Source organism: Rousettus aegyptiacus, unplaced genomic scaffold, assembly GCF_014176215.1.
Source record: "Rousettus aegyptiacus isolate mRouAeg1 unplaced genomic scaffold, mRouAeg1.p scaffold_m13_p_7, whole genome shotgun sequence".
Taxonomy (NCBI): domain Eukaryota; kingdom Metazoa; phylum Chordata; class Mammalia; order Chiroptera; family Pteropodidae; genus Rousettus; species Rousettus aegyptiacus.
The window spans coordinates 103,032,954-103,056,485 of NW_023416310.1; the positions used below are offsets into that span (position 1 = coordinate 103,032,954).

Sequence of the window (23,532 nt, forward strand, 5' to 3'; positions counted from 1 at the left end):
AATGGAAGGTGGAGACCAATAATGCTTTTTGCCTTTTATCCATGGTGCAAATGGTTCTGAGATATATTTCATAAGGCTCCTCTGAAGTTCTGGCTGGATGGAGCTGTGCCCTTGGCTCTTTCCAACCTGAAAATGCATCCTTGTAGTGGGCCTTCTCCTCCCTGTTTTTCTCCTCCTACCCTTTACTCCTGGCTCTCTGGAATCTTATTGCCAAATGAACTACCCAGCTGCACAAAAGTGCTGGTCTCAGACTCTACTTTCGGGAGAACCTTTCAGGCTAAGATATTTGTGTAAGAATGCTGGCTCAGCCCAGAGTCAATAGAGTGACAGTTTCTAGCACACAGGGATTAAATCGTAGCCTTAGAGACTAATCATAAACCACTGCTAGAATTAGCCCAAAGTGACACAGAGAAAAAACAAGTGAAAAGACCAAATTGTGGAAATAAAGGTCGTGGGCAGTTGCTATTATTCAAAAAATCATTTTATTTAGTAAAACATGTTAATTTCCCAAGGCATATTAGTAGCTTTCTGAAAAATATGTTTTTTTAACCAGGTGAAGCATATGCTTTAGGAGTACCATGGTAACAATCTGAAAAGAGAAGACAATTACACTGAACACAAAATATCTCTGTGTCACATGTCTGAAGTGAGCAACTCTGAAAGACTGAACATGACTTAACTTTCTTCTTTGTAATTTTTTTCCATGATTAGGTACCACAAAAGGAACAGACACGGTGATGTCAGTTTTGGCACTCAGAGACGTGCTAGTGGCTGAGGCTGGTAAGGCCTTGCATACGCAGCAACTGCAGACCAGTGCCAGAGTGCTTCTGGGTTGGGGAAAAAAAGACACAAACCAGGAAGCTAAGGAATCAGCCTTTCCTAAGTCTATTGTGAAGGGCAAATAACTTAAGGAGAAAGAGACAGAAAATAAACAACAAACAAAACACAAAATCCACATTATAGTTTTGACAGAAGAGACAAGTTTGCTTGTCTCTTTCTCACTGACACATTTCCTTCAAACCATACATTGAAACCATGATAGCTCGGTTTGATTGACATGGCATGGAAACAAGAACAGTAGTTCAATGGTGTGTTTGTTATGGGCCTGGATAAGCCCAGTGCTTTGATCAGATGTAAACGCGTCTACTCAGTAGTCACATCGAGTGGTCTAAGAGCTCACAGGTCAATGCGTTTGCTTGTGCTCTGTACCTGCTCTGTCCCCTCCATGTTCATTACCTTCGGGTGTCCCCACACCTGGGCTCTCCTGCCCTGGGGAAGCAACAATCCCAGCTAATATCCTTTGTAACTAAGAAAGTGTGAGAAATCAAACTCTGTGACATGATTTCTTTTCCTCTATAGCGCACCACTGGAGTGTCAAGGGGAAAAGATCTGGGGATGCGATCAGACCTCTGGTTTTATCAGGTGCCCTTTCAGGGATGTCTGAAATTAAAATGTATATTTAGCAGATGCCTCTCATATTCTTCCAAATCCCACTGGTTCTAGTGAACAGTCAACTTCTTAGGAAGTGCCCAGTCCATCACTGTATTAGTTAGGACTTAAATAAAGTTGTCTGTCAGTATCCACGGCGCCCCTGGAGGGAAGGTGGTACCCTAGGACCACAGGCAACCTCTGAGTCCAGGGGCCCATCTGTGAGCAAGTCAGACACAGGGTCAACAGAATGAACAGCAAAGACCTTTGCCACTGAAGGACTCACTGTCTGCATGAGTCATTTCCAATGGTCTTTCCTCTTCACTTTCTCACTCACTGAAGGTTATTAGAAGGCTGTGCTTTTAAGGACTGTGGGGTTTTCTTCACCGTCTTTTAATATCCTTGTGTGGCTTGGCATTTGCCTGTATTTTAGTCTATTAAAACAAGCAAAGCGAATGTTAGTAAGAAATCCTGCAAAGATGTCTACCAGGCTCAGAACCAACCAGTGAACCAAACCCAGAACTGAGCATATTGGGAAAGTCATACAGCACATTCTGAAAGGCCTCTGCACTATCCCAGGGCCACTATTGCTGTGCAGATGTATGTGGTGACGTGGTGGTCTGGATCACACCAGAGCGGATAAAATGAAACCTCCTTGCCATTTCTGACCCTCTGATGGCTAAACCAGTCCGTGGCATTTGTGAGAGTTTATGGGAAACTCTGTGCCAGGCCCAGACCCAGTGCATCAACATTGTAAAGAAGGAGGCCTCCTTACCCTTTGACCCGTAGCATCTGGTCAATGGTGTCTGGGAGAGGGGTGCCAAAGCTCTCTGGGAAGAACAAGGTGAGGATGGCTGTCAGGATGGTCAGGCTGCCCATCAGAATGTAGGGCAAGAAGCGGTCGTAGGCACCTAGGGTAGAGCAGACAGAGCCCCAAGGCAGGGGCGCAGTTAGCCGTGGTCTCCCTCTGTGCTCTCGGGACTCTCTAAAGGGGATCACTTGCCTTCTCAGCCTCAGCATGTCCCACAGTCTGAGCTGCCAGGTTGGAGTTTGGCACCTAGACAGGTCTCAGAAGCCAGAGTTGGCATCAAGGTCTGGTAGCACCTCCCGCTGCAGGGGAGGCGGGGAGCCACGATGATCGCTGTCCCTACTTTCCAGTGCTGGGTTTCCAAGGGGCTCGAGGTGCTCGTCCAGGGACAGGAATAGCTCCTCCACCTCCCCAGATGTGTCACAACCCATTCGATTTGCCTACAGGCCAAACAAGGTGTTTCTGCTTGTCTATGCAGCATGTTCACAAAGCATTCTGGATACTCTCAAGGTGCATGCCACCCTTCTCCAAAGATGTGCCAACAAGGGATGTGCAGGGGAACAGCAGTTGTTATGAGAAAATGATTTGGAGGAAGAGGAAACTGGTGCCCTGCTACAGAAAATGGCATGAGGTGGGTCCTCACACAGGATAAAACAGTGTCACATGCCCCAAGTTACAAAAATCCTCAGCTCAGCAGACCTCTCGAATGGACATCTTTCCCACCTCATGTTCCTTTTAAATTCTAATTCCAAGAAGAGATTTCTCCAGTTAAGTACACTGACTCCCTGAGCCACTCTATAGTCCCTTAGGGCAGGGGAACTGTATTCTCTGATGGAAGGCCTGGGATGGCTGAAACAGGAATAAAACTCTCTCCTTCTTTCACCGATTTCTAGCTAGTCTATAGGTTGTTTTCCATTTACGAGCGAGTGCCTCCCCCGCCCCAGCACACCTGGATGAAAACTTCCTCCAGGCACCGAGCCAGTACCAGATGGATCCCATTTGTGGGTGTGCTTGTTTTCCTGTTACCAAGCCATCTCTGGCTCGCATTAATGCCCATCGGTGCTTCCACTCCATTGCTCCTACGTGCTCGGCGCACGGGACTTACCAAGGTAAACGAAGTAGGGAGACAGGATGCTGCCCAGGCGGGAGGCTGTGGAGCTGACCCCTACACCCATGTTTCTGACCACTGTGGGGTACAGCTCGGCTGTGTACACGTAGACCATGGCAAAGGCTGCAGTCACTCCAAACTTGCCCACCATCACTAGGGCTGTGGCTAAATAATACAACTCTGGAGAGGCAAAGGGAAGAAAGTAAGAGAAAGCATTGCTACTGAGAGTTCTGTGTGTGTGTGTGTGTGTGTGTTTTGCCCAAAACGGTCTCTCCCATTCGGAGGAACAGTTTCAATAACCTCCTATTGTGGGATAAGGACCTATAGCCAAGATGTCCCTCCAAGTTGGTTACTGAGAGGCAGGAACCCGCAGCTATGTGAAGATATGCTCTTCTCAGCCTAAAGACCACCAAAGTGAGCCCTCAATAGCCCAAACAAATCTGCTTTCTAGGGCAAAAGCCATTAAAGACACATCTGTCAAGGGCTGAGCTGGCACTCAGAACCTCATGCTGCAGGCACAGTGGAAATGATTAATGATTTGGGGATGGACAAACATGGAGGTCAATTCTGACTCACTTCATGCTTTAATGCTACTCGGACCTCAGCAATTCATAGACCTGCAGAACCTCAGAAGTAATCCTCTGATCTATCCCACTCACTATGCCAATAAAGAGACGCTGTGGGTAGCCCATGAGCTGCCCTGAGCTCCGGTGTGAGCCCCACACACATGCCTGGGCGCCCTGCCATGCTGCAGGGGGCCGCGACCCGTAACCAGGGGCTCCCAAATCCACCAACTCCAAGGGCCACGGTAAGTCCCTGAACTGTTCCATGAATTATCCTAAAGGGCTGTCCTCACCTGTGGGATAGCAAGATGGTTTTAAGAATAAAATCCTGCGAATGGCCTTTGAGACCTACTCTGTAACCTGGCCCCTCCCTTTTCCCTCTCTTCATCGTCTTCCCACTCCTTCTCTCTCCTCAAACATGCCAGGCTGGCTCCCTTCTCAGGGTCTCTGTCTTTGCTACCTCTTCGGCCTGAAATGTGCTCCTAGACTTTTTTCTCATGGCTCCATCAGTGCATCTATTTTCTGCTCAACTGCCCCTTCTTCAGAGACAGGCCGTGACCACTACCTAAACTAGCCCTCCACAGCCCTTTATTGTTGTTATAAAAGGTAACACAGTTTGCACTATCTTAAGCCGTTATAAACTTTTGCTGCCCAACTTCTCAAGTAGAGTGTGAGTGGCAGAAGGGCCCTGGGCTTCACCCAACTTGCTGACTTCTATATTGCTTTGCTGGCCCCTAGCACCGTGCCCAGCCCAGGGCAGGCACTCCCCAGCTACTTGTTGGCTCTCTTTCCTTCTCCTTACTCTGCAGAGAAAAACAGATATGCACAAACTAACTTGGGTAGAAAGTAAAATTAACCACCAGTCCCACCTGGTTGCCTTGCCCACACCCTCCACGCCCAGGCCATGATGTCTGGTCCCAGGAGATACTTCTGACTTTTAGGCTGAGAATGTGAATATGCAGGTGAGCTGTGATGGCATGATTTTATTCTCTTTATTATTTTGAGAGATAGTCTGGTAGAGACTGAGTGATGCAGAGGAGACTCAGACTGCAGACACACGTGGTCCCTACCTGAGGGCACCAGCTGCACGAAGAGGAGAACACCGCCGCCCAGGAAGAGGGCGGTGGCCATGGAATAGCGCCGGGGCAGGTACCGCAGCAGCAGCCAGGCCAGCGTGTACGCCGGGACCTCGACCATCGCTGAAAGTAAGCAGTTCACGTAGATGTCGCCATGCAAGTTAGGTGTGTCAAGGGAGAGACCAAAGTAGCCCACTGATATGGTCATCCTGAAACAGAGTGCAGAGAGCTAGTGGGGCAGCATCTGTGCAGGCACCTCCCAATGGGATGGCTTTGCAGAAACAATTAATGCAGGAAATTCAAAACTCTCCTTACAGCGGGCAGTAGATTTAACTGAGTCTGCTACTTAGAACAAAAGATGACTTCCCCCGGCCCAGCATAAATTTCAAACCGGAACACTTTCAGAGCATCCCAAACAGCAATAAGGTTTATATAATTCAGATAGATTTACTTTGTTGGAAAAAAAAAAAAAAATCAACTCGAACCTGCCTTTTCGCTTTAAAAATCCTAAGCTGAAGCTCTCACAAAGCCTATTTCCCTACTGCCTAGATCTCCCCAAACCCAGCAACTTCAGGAGGAGCCAGAGAATGAGCCAGCAGGCAGGCAGGTATCAAGCAGGTTGGGATAGGATCAGAGAAATGAGATAAAATAAGGAATGATCATCAGGTCAAATGTTTGCTGCAGAGCCCCAGAAGGCCCTCCATGGAGACCAGCCAAGAAGAGGCTAGTGGAGGCAGCTGACCCCAATGCTACCATACCTATGGGGTAGAGAGGGAGCCCCCAGTGGTGGGGCCACATCCTCTCCCACCTGCACTGGTGACCCTGGCCTGGTCCCTGTCTCCAGGAGGCATTCTCTCTAGTAAACTGGACTTTTGTGGGTTAGACTGGACTCATTTGTAGGCTGAAACCATGGCTGGTACAACCAAGGAAAAGGGCACATGCAGGAGTCCCTGGGAAGTCCACGGCGGGGGAGGTCTCGTGTGAACCATGGAATGGTGACTCATTGGAGGCGGCATGTCCGTGCAGCAGACTGAATGAGAGCCGTCTGAGGCTGGCACTTGGGTGGCACACAACCCTGAGGGATCCTGGGCTATTCCTTGGAAATAGGTGAATCATCATAATCCCCAGAGAGCAAAATGGCTGGCTGCCCAAGGTTGCTCAACTCTAATAATAGGGTCTCTGGGATGAAGTCCGCCTTCCTTGCCCAGCAGGGTCAGGTAGTGGCCTGCGATCCCAAGGGCCACCAAGCAAGTGCTTTTCAGGCACTGGGCTGTGTCCCCTCTCTGTGGTAACTCAAAGCACTTCCTGACAGACTTGGTGAAATCCTTCATTAGAAGGAAACTGATAAGGACATGTAGGCTGTGGCCTTGCCTCCAGGACGGTCTCCAAACAACCCAAAGGGAGGGATCCTGCTTCCATCTTTCCAGATAGTACTTAGCAGCCTCTGTAACTTAGAGTTCATGAAGGCCTCACCTGACTTCCTTAGTCACTATCTGAGGCACAGGGGACATGAACAACCAGGACCCAGGGTGAGCAAAAATTTGCCTCAGGACCTGGAGAGATCCCCAAAGAGCCCATATTTTCCCCCAAAACTCCACGCAACAGTTTTCATTGTCCTTCTCTGAGATTCCTTCAAGTTAAGAAATGTGACATACTCATTTCTTTGATAGGAAGGGACATCTCTTTCACTTTCTGATGACATGGGCTTTTAATTTTGGTCTGAAACATGTCTGCCAATCAGATGCATGATAGCTACTGCCAGAGGCTTTGTCTGGAAGCCTCAGGTAGGTCTCACTTACGTACCACAGGACTATGGACATGATGGTAATTGCTCGGATATTCCGGGTTCGGAGCAGATCCAGAATGTTGTAGGGCTGCTGCTTCCTGGAACTTAGGTCTTGCAACTGTAGAAATGACAATGACAAGGGTATAGGAGGAAGAGAAAGCTGGAGACCCAGAGAACCAATCACACCGGAAACACTGGCATCTTAGCCTTTTGCATGCCTGAGTTGGGGAGTGTTTTTTCCTTTCTTAAGAAGAAGAGTAAGTATAGTGACTATATCCTGGGGAAGCATAAGGCTTCCTCAGGCCTTGTTAGTAACAAATTAGTGAATAAGAATGAGGAAGAAAAGTAGGTGACCAGGCCCTCAGGGGATGCAGCCAAGGTGGAGGCCCAGGCTGACAGCACCGCCCTGGCCTCCATTCCAGGAAGCCTCCTGAGCATTCCTTCCCAAGGCTGGATCCCTGCCCTCTGGGTCAGAGAGAAACTGGCTATAGTTTACTGATATGATATTCTAAAAGAGTTAATGTTTCAAGTCTTCATACCATGTAGTTACTGGTCTACTTCCAAAACCAAAAAAATGCTAAATAGAAAAACAGGAAAATTGACCTCAGCTTCACCCAGAGTAACTTCCTATGAAATTCGGCACAGCCAAGGACATTAATAAACCACACGTCTAAACACACTGATGTTGCTTTCTTAAGCAAACCCAGCTTTGGAGCTTGTTTTTCCCGAGTTAGCAGTTCAACAAAAGGTCAGATTTTGACTTCAAGGATCCCTTGAAATAGCCTCATTTCCTCAAGGATGCCAGTGGGACTTATGGGTTCACCCATATTGACCCCTCACTGAACAGCCACCAGAGCTACCTCACCTAAAATCCCTCTCTGCCATCAAGGCGTGCCCTGCCCTTTGTGCATAAGAGCCCTTCCCAATCCGTGCTGAGACTGGTTGCTGGGCCAACACTTGACTGTAAGGCTGGCAGGGCTAGCTGTGGCCTGTGGCTTCTCTGCTGACTACAATATCTGGTCTTTTCCCCAAGCCTCAAGTCTGCATCTTGAGTTCTGAATGTCTCTGACACGCCTTCTATGCACATTTCAGCAGGACTGGTAGCTGTTTTCAAAGCCAGCTCCCTGCCTTCCCATCAGATCAGACATGTTCCAGAACCCTATCGGCCAGCAATGTCTAACTTCTTCTCATTGTTGTGAAGACAACCACCTGCTGCAGAGAGCGTGGAATAAGAGAGAACAGGAAGGGGAAGAGAGACCCAGGAATCGGGCGGAGTCAGGAAATTACTCATGCTCTGAGCGTAGGGTCTGCAGGAAGGGGCGGGGTAGAGCAAAGGGGTGGATATCAAAACGGACCTGAGTGCAGGATCATGCAACAACCAACCACTGATGGGGAGAAGGAGACCGAACATTTCTAACTCCAAATCTATTTTTGCTTCATAATTTATGTACTACATTATTTTTTTAGGGTGAGAAACTACCTAAGGTGTAAGAAACAATGATTCCCCAAAACGCCAACTCTGTGAAAGGCCTAGTACTCGCAAGAGTGTCTATTATTAAAAGTAATGCTCAGACGATATAATTGCCTAGAAAAGAAGTACATATGGTAGAAAACCTAAAATCCACGGGAAGAATGAAGACATTGAGGCAGTTGGCACCTTCTCAGCAGCTTCAGAATTTTAACAAGGCCTGCCTTGGGGGTGGCTAGGGTAAGGTCACGGAGAGGGCAGGGACCCTGTGTGGAGGGAAGGCTTCCCCCTTTTGTGATGCTGCCCTTAAATCATGGTCACCGAGACCCTCCCGCCCGCTCCCATGCCGTGCCTACCTCACTTGGTTCAAAGATGGTGGAAGGTGCAACAATTTTGTTCATTTTGGCAGCCCTGTGGATGATTGCCTCTGCCTCTTCAAATCGTCCTTGAGAGATGAGCCATCGGGGGGACTCAGGGATGAACCTGCAGGATAAGGGGCACTCTCGCTGAGGCTCTCCTGCCTGATAGACCAGGTGTAGCATAAGTGGAGGTGGGAAATGGAGTTTCAGAACCAGAGCTGGGTTTGGAGAATGTTTGGTTTCCAAGCCAGAAGCAAAGAGATGGTCAATACCACAACTAGTAATCACCTTAAGAGTGAGCTTCTGAGTACATGAGAGTGCACAAAACGTGGGGGGGGGGGGGCCTGCACACTGTGGGATTCCTGCACTGGCTGGCCACCTCCATTTCAGCTGTCCCACAGCATCCTGGACCTGCATTCCATAGTGCCCCCTGCTGGACTCCTAAAGCCTGGCTTCTGCTTGAGCTCAGCCCAGCCCAGATCCTAGGTTGGCTATAATCCCATGCTTGTCTCTGGCATCCACAGAAGCTTCTGCACTGGCCTCTTAGCCTCTGCTTTTGCCCTATCCCCCACTGATTCATCCTATTGACTTGTCAGACTTTCTACCCAGGTGCTTTGAGACTTCATGAATCTTATTTTCTACCTCACCAGGACCACTTACCTACCCTTGCTCATGACCAGGGTGCACAGTATCTTCCCCCATTATGCTCTGGAATGTTCTCAGCTACATTCTCACCTGCAAGGGGTGATTCCCGCCTCTTCCCCTCTGCTGTGTTCCCTCTCTTGGTATGGAATGGCCTCCTCCCTGCCTGTCCAACTCCTCTGTCTTGGAGGCTGAGATGGAGTCTGGCTTCCTCCGTGTAGTCGCCCTGAGGACTTTCGCTTCCACTGCGCTCCCTCCACTCCCAAAGCCTGTGGCATGAATCCTCGGCAACATGCAGCCAGAAGCAGAGCCTAAGCTGTCTTGTCCTGTGGTCTGATAACTTCCCCGAGGCCAAGGAGGACCCCATCATCTTGCAGCTACTGCTTCTTCTCTCCCTGAACTCCAACTGACAAAGCACAGGGCTGAGAACAAGTCTGTTGATGTCTTAGGACTGTTTTGTTTTTGGCTTTTTACTGTGTGGAGAAAACATTCTGAAACAACATATAAATAACATATACTTCCTGTCTCTGGGAGCCCAAATAGGGGTTTGTGGGTTGCTGCTGCCCCCTAGTGAAAGCCAGACAGAAGACAACCTGCTGGTGGCCACCTCTGGTCACAGGGCCACACTCACCACCAGAGCACCACACACAGCACCCCTGGCATTGTCAGCGCCAGCAGCAGCATCCTCCAGTTTCTGATGAAGTAAGCAAACAGTGGCAGCAGCATGAAGCCGAATGCATAAAATATGCACACTCCTAACGTGGAGAATATAATACGAACTGACTTGCCAAGAACTTCTGTTCCTATTCAAAACAAGGGAGGAATCATGTTAGCATTTTAATTTAGGTTATTTCCTTCTTAATCTTCTCTTGTGTAATTTTCAACATAAAGACAAGGGAGCAGCCGGAATCCTTAACTTTCCAAGCCCTGGGGAGGGGCGGGATTCTGAACCCAGGCTAGTTTGACCATCTGCTGGGGGTGCCTCATTGTGGCCTCTCAGGCACCTCAGTGACAGTCCTCTCATGAAAATTTCATCACTTCCTGAAGCCATGTGCTAAAGATGCCATGTTAGGCCTCAAAATTTAATCCTCATGTGAGGAAGAACTGATTAAAGGAGAAATCATTACTAAGGCTGCACATGCTAGCTGTTATCCTCTAAGGAAAAAATATCCAGTTAAAAGTGAAAAGAGAAATAATCCTTTCAGTAATACAGCCAAAGAAAGCAAAAATCCAATGAGCTAGAGTTAGAGTCCTCTAAACAGTGAAATTGGCAACTTTTCAGTGAGAATGGGCTGAAGCCTTGCAGTGTGATCTCTGAGTGAAAACTCCGAAGGTCATGTGACCAAAGCCCATTCCTATCACTTTGTTCCTGCCGGTCGACTTCACTGGCCACAGTGTTTTCCAGAAAAGGCGATTTTCTTCCTTGGCAAAGCTGCCAATCTTGGCCCTGTTCCTCATATCACATCTCTCTCTTACCTTAGCTACCTTGGCCCTGGGCAGTGGCAGGCATTTTTTTGATGAATGATCTTAGGTGAGTTCTAGTAAAATAGCCATAAAGTACTAATGAGACCAAGGTGCCACATCTCAGAGGCCAGAAGAGAACTTTGATGCAGCAATCAGGCTACTGTGCTGTTGGGCACCCAAGGCTGGGCACTTGGTGGACTCAGTTACCCTGCCTACAAACTGGGTTCTCCAAGAAGCCCTGGCTGGTTTTACTGTAGACCACTTCCCCTTGAAGGCAGGTAGTGAGATGATGGTGAAACACAGGATCAAGTACTCAACTCCAACTTGATGGCCATACCCAGGACAAATGCTGCCACGTAGTTGGAGATCTGGCCCATGCCTACAAGGACAAACAGCACGGTAAACATCTCGAAGTTCTTGGAGAAGACCTGCAGGAAACTGAAGCCTGTCTGCATGCCCATGGTCACGAACAGCACATTCTTCCGACCAAACCTGGGAAGGAAAAGGGAGTGACAGAAGCAGCTGGGAGAAGGCTGCAAGAATGGGCTCCAATAAGAGGTGCTTTCCCCAGAGCCATTTAGGGAGGAGTCATGGATAGAGCCCACAGGACACCTGGTGCAGGGACAGTTCCAGTCTCCCAGCTCCTATGCCTATGCTCCTCCCCCACAATAAGCGCACGCGCGCGCGCGCGCACACACACACACACACACACACTCCTCAGGATCAATGTGCAGCCTGGGCACCAGGGTCGCCCATAAGGCAGTGCCACAGTTATGATGACACTTGCAATAGACTGCAACACATTTATTATGTATAAATCCATACATTCATAATGGATTTTTTAAAAAAGAACTGGTGTACTTTGAAGGGTGATGAAGAAACAATTCATTATAAATGAAAACTGGTAAATAAAGGGAAAGGAATAATTGTCCTGACTTTCCTATGTAAACTGTGTGAACAGTAAACAATCATAGATGAGAAGTATCATTTTATAAAAGTATGCCAACTATTAAATGAAAAAGAAGTGATCAAATTAGAATATCACCATTGTATAACCCCCGATGAATGAACAGATATGGGCATTATATCTCAATGTCTACTAACTAATAAAAAGAGACAATTGAACATTGCATAACTCCTATAGTCTTAAAAGGGACTGAACCTGAATCTGATTGAATGTCTAGATCCAGCTGTCAATTGCAAGAAATGCAGAGAAAAGAGGAACATGCTGAACTGCACCATGAGTACATGGTAGCCAAACCCAGTCTGGGAAATTCTACAGGTAGGAGAGCCTGGGATTTTTCAAAAAATCAATTGTAAGGCAAAGAAAAGGATGGAGGGAGAGTCCCTAGATTATAGTAGACTAAAATATACCAAATTTTGTGTTTAAGGATGCATATTTGGATGATAAAACTACAAAAGCCCATGAGGAAGTGATTTTTATAAACGTCAGGCTACTTATGGGGGAAGGGCACAAAGGCTTCTTGGTGGTTAGCAAAGCTCTATTTCTTGACTTGGTGGTAGTTATGAGGTTATTTCCCTGGAATAATTCATCAAGCCACATATTTGTTCTGGGTAGTTTTCTGTATTTGTGTTAATTTAAAAATTTTTTAAAATGCTGAGTTTTTGGTTAGTTTGGTTTTAAAGACAGCGCAGAGATAAGGCCCCCCAAAAAAGTAGTTGTTGACAAGGGGGTGTAGGGATAGGGACCAAGCTTTCGATGACATACATAGTATAGCGGGGAGACTGACATGAATCACATGAGAACAACTTCTGAGAGGTATCATGACGGCAGGGCACAAGGCAGCAGGGCAATATAAACCAGGGCCCCAAGTTAGCCTGCGCGGTCGCAGAAGGCGAGAGGGCAGGGTGGGGAAAGTGTCAGACTGGGAGAAGCACACGTGACTGTGGCTGCAGGTGTATGATGAGCGTGGCTGGCATCAGCTGGTCACTAGAAGGCTGCAGAGCTGGGCAGGAGCCACACTACACAGGCCTTGCAGCCATGCTAGAGTATAGTGCTTCTACCCACTGCATTAGGTTTTTTATTTTTTCCTTTTCTTTTTCTTTTTTGGTGCTACTGGCATCTAGTAGGCAGAGGCCAGAGATGTTCTAGATTCCCTAAAATGCCCAGGATAGCCCCCACCCCCCAAAACAAAGAATCCTCTGGCTCAAAATGTCGATAGTGCCAAGGCTTGGAAACTCTAGTCTAGAAGGAGCCTCCTGCACTTTCTTGTTACAGAGCAGCCTACATGCCATTGTAGGGCGCCCCTCACTGCAGGCAGATGGCTATAACCTCTACCCCCACTTTCCCTGAGGTGGTTGGGAAAGAGAAAGACCCAGGGACCCCTTACATAGTACCATTCCTTGGCAATCTGGGGTTAGGCCCAGCAACACTCACTTTTAAAGTCTGTCAACAAAATATCAAACATACACGTGCCTACAAAACTGGAAAATATCAGTCTACTTCTTCCCAGGGTTGTGCCTCTCTTGTAATTCATGCACATAAAGGTAACTCAACAATGTCAGATAAAAGGCTTTGATAACCCAGGATTATTTTATTGCTCTTGAATTTCAGCGTTATTCATATCCCACAAAGGTTAAACCTTTGTCCTATATAAAAAGTTACCGTTGGTACCCTAGACGAATTGAGGGCATGAACCCATTGCTCTTAGGCAGTGTTTGGCTTAGATAGGTTTTTGAACCTAATTACTTAGATGTCATGATGAGAGCCCATCTGCCCCACAGAGCTCTGGGTCTCCCATGGGAGTGAAGACGAGCTTCAGGGGTGGCATTGGGAGCTGCAGGCAGGAACTACAGCCAGAACAGTCACACTTTTAGCTATTTAGTTTACTGCAGTGGTCCCAACCTTTGTGGCACCAGAGACTGGTGCTCCTATGAGAACCTAATGCTTGATGATCTGAGGTGGAGCTGAGGCAGTGATGCTAGCGCTGGGGAGCGGCTGCAAATACACATGAAGCTTCATTCATTTGCTGGCTCGCTGCTCACTTCCTGCTGTGCGGCCCGGTTCCCAACAAGCCACAGACTGGTAACGGTCCGTGGCCCAGGGGCTGGGGACCCTTGATTTATTGGACTCAAATGATTCTACTTAAAAGAAAAAGTCTGCTAACAAAAATTTTTTATAGTTTGAAAAATGCTACACTAGCTATTCTGAGGACTGCGATGGTCCTTATTGTATTCATTAATTTTGTATATGTTTCCCTGGGAGATCTTTTGGAATTTAAACTCTTTCCTCAGGTAATCATGCTGTTAACACAGTAACTGGCTTCTAAGGCTAGCCCACAAAGACCTACCTGACCTATGACACAGCTGACCCTGAATTTCAACTCTGAACTTGGGGTACCTCCTCCTTATTCTTTACATCAAAGTAATTCCTCTGAGTCTCAGCTGCTACTCAACCCTGAGAGAGGGGATTTCTCACCATGACACTTGGAGGGCCTCTAAGCTCAGTCCTGGGCACCCCCCGCCTCACTCCATACTCTTCCTGGGTCATCTCACCCATCTCACCATGTTTGGGACTGCGATAAGCATCTATGTGCTGATGATTCCCAAATGTGTTTCTCCAGCCCAAATCTGTCATGGAGCACCACACCCATACATCCAACTGCATATTCAGTTCCTCCACTTAGGAGTCTCAGGCACTCCAGGTTCAGGATGTTCAAACCGAACTCACCAGCTTCTCCTACAAATACAGTCTTCTTCCAGAGTTCTTTGTCTTATTTTATTTATCTATCTACCTACCTACCTACCTACCTACCCACCCAATGTCTGTCTGTCTGTCTGTCTGTCCGTCCGTCCGTCCGTCCGTCTGTCCGTCCATCCATCCATCCATCCATCCATCCATCCATCCATCCATCCATCCATCCATCCATCCATCTAATCTACCTACCTACCTACCTACCTACCTACCTACCTACCTACCTACTTACTTACTTATTTAGGTGAGGCGACCCTTGGTTAACCTCACAGATGGCAAGGACCTTGTCAGTTTACAATCCCTTATTTTTCATTTATTTATTTTTTTACGTCAACAGCACCCGGTCTTCTTAGGTGTCTCCCATCCAAGTACTAACTAGGCCCAACACTGCTTAGCTTCCAAGATAGGATCGGGCTCGTTCAGGGTGGCTTGGCTATCGACCCAGAGTTCTTTGTTTTAGAGAAGGGTGTTGTCTACCTGGCTGTGCAGGTCAGAAATGTTCCTCTCTCACTTCCCTCGTCCAATCCATAGCCAAGTCCTGTTGGTTTCAGCTCCTACCACTCCTCTCCACTCTACCAGCCAGCCTAGTCCAAGCCAATATCACATCACATCCTGCATAACTTATTGTGATGGCTTCTTAATTGGCCTCTCTACAAATGCAAATCTGATTTTGTCACACTTCTGCTTTAAAAACTCTTAAAAGTGCCCCACAGCTCTGTGACTAACTCTCAATAGTCATCTGCTAAGCCGCCTGCTCTTCTGCTTAGGCCTCTGGGCTGAAAGAACACTATCCTTTGAAGTCAAGGGCTAGGCATAAACAGGCTCCTTGCTCGGTGCTGGTGTCCCCTGCAGTTGCAGGAGACAGACACCCACCTTACCTGTCTGAGAGCTGCCCCGAAATGAAGGAACCCAGCAGCACACCAATGAAAAACATGGAGATTGAGAGCGGGGCCTTCCAGTCGTTTGCACACACCAGGTCCCACTGTAAGAGGAGCAAAGGGATGTATCATTTAAAAAAATATTTTAAACTTAAGATTTCTTGGAAAATGCAGTCAGCACATCCTGCATCCCTGCATGCTCTGTTTTCATGACACGTGGGTGTGGCAGCTCACTTGAGCTGACGATGGCTCCTCTGGGTAGCCAGGCGGAGAGCAGGTTCCCCTCGTAGGATCAGTGAGCTCCCTCCCCAGCTGGTTTTTCATAGCTTTCGGCCCCATCATTTTGCTTCCAATTTGAGGAGGAGAGAGGCAGGGAGCAAGTCTTCTGCCCATGTTCCAACCCAGAAGGCGAGGCCTCTCATGGTCACTTTGAAAAATCTGGGCAAAGCCCAGGGCTATGGATGGGGCAGGGCCACTGGCAGGAATGGCATAGGAGAGGCTCTGGAGCAGGGTTCTGGGGCTCTCAGGGTCAAGGTATCCAGCTAGGAACCAGGCCAGAGGGCCTGAGATGCACCATCTAGATCTGTTCCTTCGGCTCTGCTCGGGCCCCCACCTCTGGGTCCTTTCGGTGTCACTTAGAGCTGGGCTCCCTGATGCTGCACTAAAAAAAAAAAAAAAAAAATACATGAGGCCCAATTACAGCCAAGAGCTCTGAGAAGGGAGTCAAGAAACTGGGGCTTAGTTTCTATTCTACTGTTAACTGGTTATCCAACCTCAGATAAGAACTGCCACCCTCTTTCCTTCCACATTGTGCCTTAATTTCCTCATCTGTAAAATGGGGGCTGGGGTAGGGAATAGGCTACACTGCTCGAGTTTCCCATGAAAAGGTCTGTGGGCACGGGGAAGCAGCTGAACACTCAGATGTGAGGTTTCCCCTGACTAATAAGGAGCCAAAAGGAAGAAAAGCCAAAACAGGAAGCTTGTTGGTTCCCAGAAAAATGTTTCCCAGGGCAGGAAGATGGCGCTCTGCAGTAAGCAAGAAGGCTGCCCTCCAGAAAATTCAGACCTCCACTTGCCTGGCGCCAGGTTGCTGGCCTGCCCTCCAGGGAGTCTGTGGGCTCCCCAGTTACACACAGAGGTGGGGGAGGGGGAGTGGAATGTGTGGTTTGCAAGAACAAAGCATCTCTTCCAGGCTAGTGACAGAGCGAAAAATAAGTAGTTTCTCTGTCCTGTTAGGCCCTGTGTGTGCATTGCTTCTGGGCACCTCAGAGGGGTCACAGGGGAGCCCTTGGGCTGAGCATGCAGTGGCGGTCCCCACCCTAGGGAAGAGTCTGGGGTCTCCAACTCCTTCATCTAGAGGAAGTCCAGATTAGCAGGAGGCCAGAATTTTGGAGCACCAAGGCCTGAAAGATCCAGCCACGGCAGCCTTTCCGCCTCCACAGTCTCAGTGGTGCCAGCACCTAGATACCATCTCTCTTAGAATGGCGGGAACTCCTAGGGCAGCCCCCGTCCAGACATAGCTATTAAAGTGAGGATGGTAGTGGCAGGGGAGTCAGAACTGGGGGACTGGGTGATGGAGGCTGGCCTGAGTATCAGGCAGTGTGTCAGGCACAGCTTCAGAGGCCAGCTCACGGTTATTGTTGCTTTTGAACATTATGGGATCTATTCTCAGCTAGCAAGCATGACTTTTGTAGCAAAAAGATAAAAAAAATGAATAGTCAGTAGCTCTAAGGTTGGTGACTGAGATAGCTGAGCTAGACTAGAAATCCACAGGAGCTTCTGTAGGGAGTTCTGGGGTGATAGGTCCCCCAACCCCATGTCAGGTCTCCCAATTATAGGCTTCTAGAGAAATGTGGGCTGGCAAGGCCAAGTGCTCCCTGAAACCAGGTCAGGCAATGCTCTGCTGGAGACAAGGTGACTACAGTGCTCATCTTGGAATAGGTCCCCGGACCATGTCTCCAGCTCCTGCAGTCTTACCCCTGCCACTTGGTCCAACTTGTCCTTACTTTAGGCAAGTGTGTAAGTCCTGGAGTAACTGGGCTCTCTATCTACCACTGACAATTCTTTACAATTCTCAGGGCCTGGCGTTGGGCCCTCAAAAGCAAACATGAGCTAACACTTCTTGTTGGTCTCAAAAAATGAACACAAGAGCAGGCATAGACTAGGTCCCACCTAGCCAAACTATTCACTTCCCCATCAATCAACAGATTGACTACGGTGGGCTCCAGGACTTGGCCTGAATCCTTCTTAGGAGGGGTGGGATGAGAAGCCCTTAGCGTCCAGGCCATGTACTCCAGGCTTGTGTTTACAAAGGAATCTAAGTGTTCCAACAATGAGCTCTTGGCTCCCCAGCCATGACTAAAGCAGCTACAGACCAGCTCATCGATGCCTCCAGTTGGTGCATGAGATGGTCTGTACTGGCTAATAATAACAGGTATCAATATTAAAACTAAATGTGGGGGTTAAGATTCAGGTCATGAGTCTAGCATCATGACCCCTCAGCTGGGTGAGCTGTGAGCAACTCTGGCAAGGGGCCTAGACTGGCCATCCTTTCTGGTAAGAAATGTGCTTCTCTAGTGGTGATGGTCTTGTGGACATATATACCCACTAAAGCTTTTCAAATTGTACACTTCCGTTATATGCAGTTTATTTTATGTCATTTAAACCTCAACAGAGTTGTCAAAATTTTTAAGACAGAGAAGTGTGTCTTTTGCATGCAGTCCGTAATTGGTGCTGCTTCTCAGTCATGGGAAGTAGAGAGATGACGTAGTTTTCTGGAACTCAATGTTCTTACTTGTTAGTCAGCTGGAAGGGAAAAGAGATAGGGTCTATGGTCGTAGGGCAGAAACTCCTCCTTGAAATGTATCTTGCCTGACTGCTTCCATGGTCAAGCACACTGGTAAACACCATCTATTACTGAATACCATGTATTTCGACCCACATTTCATCCTGCCTCCTACTGCAATTAATGGTGGATCCTTGCCCCAAGGCTGTCAGGGCAAGGAGAAGTATCTGCTACCATATCCTCTACTATGCCTGCCAGTGCCCTGCAGAGGAAAGGCTCAGTAGCTGTTTGGTACATAGGTAGTGAGCGAGTGAACAGATGAATAAAAGGGCTGTGAACCTTCACCACCACAGTATCCTTTAAGGCTTGGTCTTTGGGGTTGGTTGCCCCAAGCCCAGATGAACCCTGAACTTCGAACAAATATTCTTTGCTTCTTCAGTCTCTTCCTTGTGTCAACTGTCAGAACTTTGACCCAGGGTGTGGGTTCTCAGCTGCCTAGAGAAGGGCTCAATCTGACCACTCATGGCCAGATAGGTCTGCTATGACTGTGCCTGCACAGGGGGCCTCAGGGGCCCCGCAAGTGTCTTCTCTGGCTTGTCATGAGCTGCAAAGGCAGGGATAAGAGTCTGTGCTTCCCTTGAGTTAGAGAAGTCAGCAAAGGCATAGCAATAAGGTAAAAGCTCCAGCACTAGGTTTTAGTCTGGACCCCAGACTCAGCCCTGCCCATCTCTCCAACTGATGTAGCCTATCCTTCAGATGATGTGGGCTTATAGATAACAATGGGGGCTCTCCTATCTTTCAAGACAATCTATGCATGAGATAAGGCTGACAAAAAAAACAAGTCCAGAGAAAAAGGCTTTCTAGGACAACCGAAAGTAAGTCAGAGTGCTACTAAGGCCTGAGGCAGGGGGTTTCTGGGAAAGCAGAGGTGAGCAGGGGGCAAGAGGACAAAGAGGATGGCCAGGTCTTAACTAAAGAGACCTCAACTCATGGGTGCCAGAAGAGCTGGAAGTTTCTAAAGGAACCTTTCTGGCTGCAGGCTTGGCTATAGAGACACCAAAAAGCAGGTGGCCCAGGTAGCCTGAGAAATCACCCAGGTTCCCAAAGGAGGGGGCAGTTCTGGGCCAGGAAGCACTCTGGATTGATACCACAAGGTGAGGTGGCTGATTCCAAACTCCAGGGATGACTGGGGGACCAGAGAAAGGGCCATCTTAGGAGCACGTGGAGCACCAAACTAGTCCTGAAACATGGGAGAACAACCTCTTTCGCCTCATAAGTGGTGTCTCCTTTCTGCCAATCCCAATACTTTGTTGGAGATCCACACATGAGCAAGCCCCAGTCCGAGGGGGTGGGGGATTACATTTCCTTTAAAATATTTCAGTGTTTTCAACAACCCCCAAGTTTCCCTTCTGTGAACTAAACTGTCTTTTTTTCTTTAGTTCTCAAACTTTAGAGAAGAGTTCTTAAATGATGGATTAATCCATTCAACAAAAATTTTCCTGAGTACTCCTCTCTGTATCCAGCATCATGTCAGGACCTGTGGGAGATGATGCAAAGATGTAAATCTACCATGAACGTCATTAGTACGTGTACACACTTCAACTTTAATGAAGACAAAGACGACCTGAGGTTTTCATCTGTGGAAAAACTCACCAGGAACTCAATACCAGTATACTTATAAACACTTCCACATGTGATGTGGGTCAGAGGGCAGGCCTGGGGACATTCAGCAGGTACAGGACTAGCTGCAGTGGTCAGCAGGCCAGGTCTGGGTTGAAAACAAATGGGCCTTAGAAGAACAGAGTCATCAGAATGTTAATGCAACAACTTCCAACAGTGATGGTTCACCTGAGAGGAACAAACAACCCTTAATGTCAAGTCAGGCATTCCGGCATCCCCTAAGTCTAAGAAAGGTATTAACCTGTAGTCCCAGCAAAGACTTGACAACCTGTTAGTAGGTCAAAGGGCACACAGCTCTTATGAAATTGCTAAAACAGTGAAATAAATAGGCTAAATATAAAAAGGGAAAGGCCGACATTGACAGCAACACAGCTTAAGGACTCTTCCCGCAGAGTCGGCTTTTGGGAGCTCATCAGTGCCACCACCGCTCTCAGCCAAAGGCAGGGTAAAGGCAGCAAAGAGCTGATGACTAGAGTAAGCCACTGAGAGACCCTAGGGGTCATGTTAAATTCCAGAGATACCATGAGATTCTTCTGATTTTGCTGCCTCCCCCTTCTATGAACCACTAGAAGCAGAAGTTGTAAGGAACTTCTATGTCATACAGTATGGCTTCCCTCTGTAGTCCCTGCCTGCAACTGGAGGGACAGTCTCTGCTTTCACAACTCTCACTGGCTTCCAGGAAAGTGACATTGCTTGTGAGGCCAGGATCGAGGATTTGTAATGACTGGAAGTTTTGATTCTCTGGATTCTTGGGCCACAAAGTACAGTCGGATCTCCTTTCAGTGCTTTTTCTGTCAACACTTCAAGACACTAGAATGATGCCACTAGCTGAGAGATCTCAGTGGGGGCTCCCCTTCTCCCTGTGAACTCTGCCCTCCTGCTAGGTTGTTTCTTGCTCTTTTAGACTTTGGATCTGCTGAGCTGAATACCCTAGACTCACCGAGAGGCCTCCTCCTCCTCCTCTCCCAGAAAGCCTTCCCTAATCTGCAAATCTCTGATCTTGACACTTGGTGAAACTGGGCACCCTGATGCCTATCAAAGAGGGTTCTTTCACTGTCCTGCCCACTCAGTTCCACTGAGACTCCAGTGAGTTACTGCCAGTATCTGAGTAAGATGCAAAGCACATCCAGTAACATGTCATACTCCAGCTCTAATGACTGTGGGATCACTAGGGGACAAAGCTACCCAAAACAAAAATCCAAGGGGGTTGGAGAATGAGAAAGGTTTTCCCCCACTTCTTATGAACTAAGGTTTTATGCTTTAGCTATAATGTTACAGGTCAACAAGTCTCCCTGAATGAATCTTCAGGTGCATGGAGGAGCCTAACAGGCTGATAACTAACTATGAGCAAAAGGTAAACAATTCCTTAGTGTGTGATCAGACTGTCATTTTGAGGTGAGGGTGGGTTGGGAAGAAATAACCGGAAAAAGGGGCAAAAAAGAGTTTTATACACATGATTCTCTTAATTTTAAAAGTTCAGGAAGGAAAAGTAGTATTTCCTTTTTCTCTGAACACATGCCAAGTGGCTAGAAGAAAAACGGTGACAGTCCCTTAGCCCAAGTTCTGGCTTCTGCAATTCAACACTCTCACCCCAACTAAAGTTTCTGACCGCTCAGGGCCTTACAGCATCTATATAGGGCTGTTAGGGCCTTCTTGGCTCCCTCTCCAAGATGGCTATCAGGATAGGTTGCCAGCCTGACATCCATGCTGTGGGGGCATGCTCTGACTGGAAGTCACTGTGCAAAACGTTCCCGAGCCATCTGGCTAAAGGATAAATGCCCATCGCCAGAGTATGGTGCGTTGAGAGAAGGGGAGTGACAGCATCAGCACGCACCTTGCGGGGAGTAGTGGTAGAAGGGTGGAGTGCTCGAGCTAAAAGATTGCGAAGGTCCTCCCGACACCCCGGTACCTGGTCCAGGCTCGGGGCTGGTACCCACCTCGGTCACGATGGTGGACAGAAAGACGTCCTGGCTGAACTCCCAGCCATCCAGACAGCTCTCCTGCTCCAGCTGCTCCAGGTCCACGTCACGCCCCGGCTCCAGCCCGAGCGCCGAGAAGTTGGCGATCGCCTCGAGCCGGTAGCGCCGGCAGCTGTGCGGCACCTCGCGGCCGTCCTGCACCCGCAGCGGGATACTGTGGTTGCGCCACGCGCTGCTCAGGTTCGCGGTGTCCGGCACCCGGCAGCGGTGCTCTGGGGTCCCAGCAAGGAACACGATTGACATACCATTGAAGCCATTGGGGATGATACTGGCGCTGAGCAGGAAGAAGATGAGGCGCTGGAAGGGCCCCCACTCGCCCAGGAAGGCGGTCACCTCGTCGTAGTCCCGCATGCTTCCTCAGTTACCCGAGGCGCGCGGCCGGGGTCGCGGGACGCGGCAGCGCGCGCACGCGCGCGGGGGCGGGGCGCGGCAGAAGTGTGCGCGTGCGCGTGCGCGCCGGTCCCTCACCGCGCGACAGAACGAGGAGCGGAGCGGGGCCTGTCCGGCGACCGAGCAAGACCACTAGCTCCTCCCGCTGCAGTCACCGGCTTTACATAGGGCGTGTGGCCGAAGAGGGTTGTGGGCTTGGGCCGCAAGACCCTCCCCGCCACCCGCTGTGTGGTGCCGACGGGGCGGAGTTGGGGGAGAGCTGGGGCGGAGCTGGGCGGAGCGGAGGCCGCACGTGACGCGAGTGGGCGGGCCCGGCTGCCGCGCGCACCTGGGGCTCTGGCGCTAGGTTACAGCCGGAGAATCCCTGGCTGGGCTGTTGGAGGCAGCGCGACTCGTGGCCTCAGCATCTGAGCCGAGCTCGCTGTCGCAGCGCGAAGCCGAGGGGGACGGGAGTTGGGGAGCTGTGTGCAGGAGACTTGTTAACGATCGGCACGCGAGGCTCAAGTACAGAATTAAAAATACCGCCCTCGCCTACAACGTTTTGCCGAGGCCTGCAGGGGGACTGTGACTGGCCCAGGGTCTCACTGCTAGTTAGCTGTCCTTGACATCGCCGGTCCTTATAAATGAGTGACAGGGATTATTTTGAAACCGAAACTGTTAACTACCCCAGTGGACAGGCTGGAAGCCAAGACTTCTCATTCTAATCCAAATGACCTTTCCGTATTTTGTTCTGTAAGAAGCCTTCTTGTTATCCTTTAACATGTTCAAACAAATGTAAAAATTTAACTTCAAGATTATTGATGATCCCAGTTTAAGATTAAATATTCTCCCCAGATTAGTTATTTCTGTGCAAGAGTTAACTCAGGAGTCGACTGAAGCCTCATTATTCTAAAGCCTCAATATTCAACGATGTAGCTACATTTGTAATTTAAAACTTTCTAGTAGCCATAGTAATAAAGTTACCGGATGTAGACGACAAAAATACAGGACTCTAAGTTAAAATTTGAATTTCAGATAAACAAATAATTTTTGTAGTATTAAAGTGTATGGAGGGACATATGAAATTCAACTGGAACCGGGAGTCCTCTATTTTTTCTGACAACCCTACATATTAACAAAGTAAAAAAATGGGTGAAATTAATTTTGATAATATATTTAATTCAATATATCTAAAACATCATTTCATCATGTAATCAATATAGAAATTGAGACATTTTACATTTCTATATTTAAAAATCATCGAATTTTTTTTAATACTAAATCTTAAGAAACCAGTGCCTACTTTATAGCACATTTCAGTTTGAATTAATCACACTTTAAGTGCTTAATAGCCATGTGCAGCTGATGGCTATCTTATTGCACACTACTGTTCTAAGGCCACTAAATTTAATGTAGCATGTTCC

The 23,532-nt window shown here is 48.3% G+C and overlaps 1 protein-coding gene across 3 annotated transcripts; it reads right to left on the reverse strand.

Moving 5' to 3' along the window:
* Window positions 1–463: 463 nt before the first annotated feature.
* Window positions 464–22,353, reverse strand: SLC22A5 (solute carrier family 22 member 5). 3 transcript variants are annotated; one of them, XM_016118412.2, is made up of 11 exons: window positions 16,614–21,691; window positions 15,530–15,956; window positions 15,296–15,399; window positions 11,040–11,194; window positions 9,870–10,041; window positions 8,594–8,720; window positions 6,787–6,887; window positions 4,978–5,192; window positions 3,342–3,524; window positions 2,204–2,339; window positions 464–1,862 (listed from the first exon to the last, which is right to left on the reverse strand). In XM_016118412.2, the coding sequence occupies exons 1-11, from the start codon at window positions 16,646–16,648 to the stop codon at window positions 1,775–1,777; spliced, it is 1,743 nt and encodes a 580-aa protein (XP_015973898.2). In that variant the 5' UTR covers window positions 16,649–21,691; the 3' UTR covers window positions 464–1,774. The 3 variants fall into 3 exon arrangements, with proteins under 3 accessions (XP_015973898.2, XP_015973899.1, XP_015973900.2); XM_016118413.2 differs by lacking the exons at window positions 15,530–15,956; window positions 16,614–21,691 and adding an exon at window positions 21,698–22,353; XM_016118414.2 differs by lacking the exons at window positions 464–1,862; window positions 2,204–2,339 and adding an exon at window positions 2,432–2,676.
* Window positions 22,354–23,532: the final 1,179 nt, after the last annotated feature.

What these genes read in the sequence shown, in the direction of transcription:
- SLC22A5 (XM_016118412.2), bottom strand. Translation starts at nt 16,648, where the DNA reads ATGAAGGAGTTGGAGACCCCAGACTCTTCCCTAGG. An exon ending in CGTGGCAGCATTTGTCCTGG is followed by an intron (nt 10,042 to 11,039) that starts GTATGGCCATCA and finishes TGTTTTGAATAG; the next exon opens with GAACAGAAGTTCTTGGCAAG. An exon ending in TCCCTACTTCGTTTACCTTG is followed by an intron (nt 2,340 to 3,341) that starts GTAAGTCCCGTG and finishes GCTCTACCCTAG; the next exon opens with GTGCCTACGACCGCTTCTTG.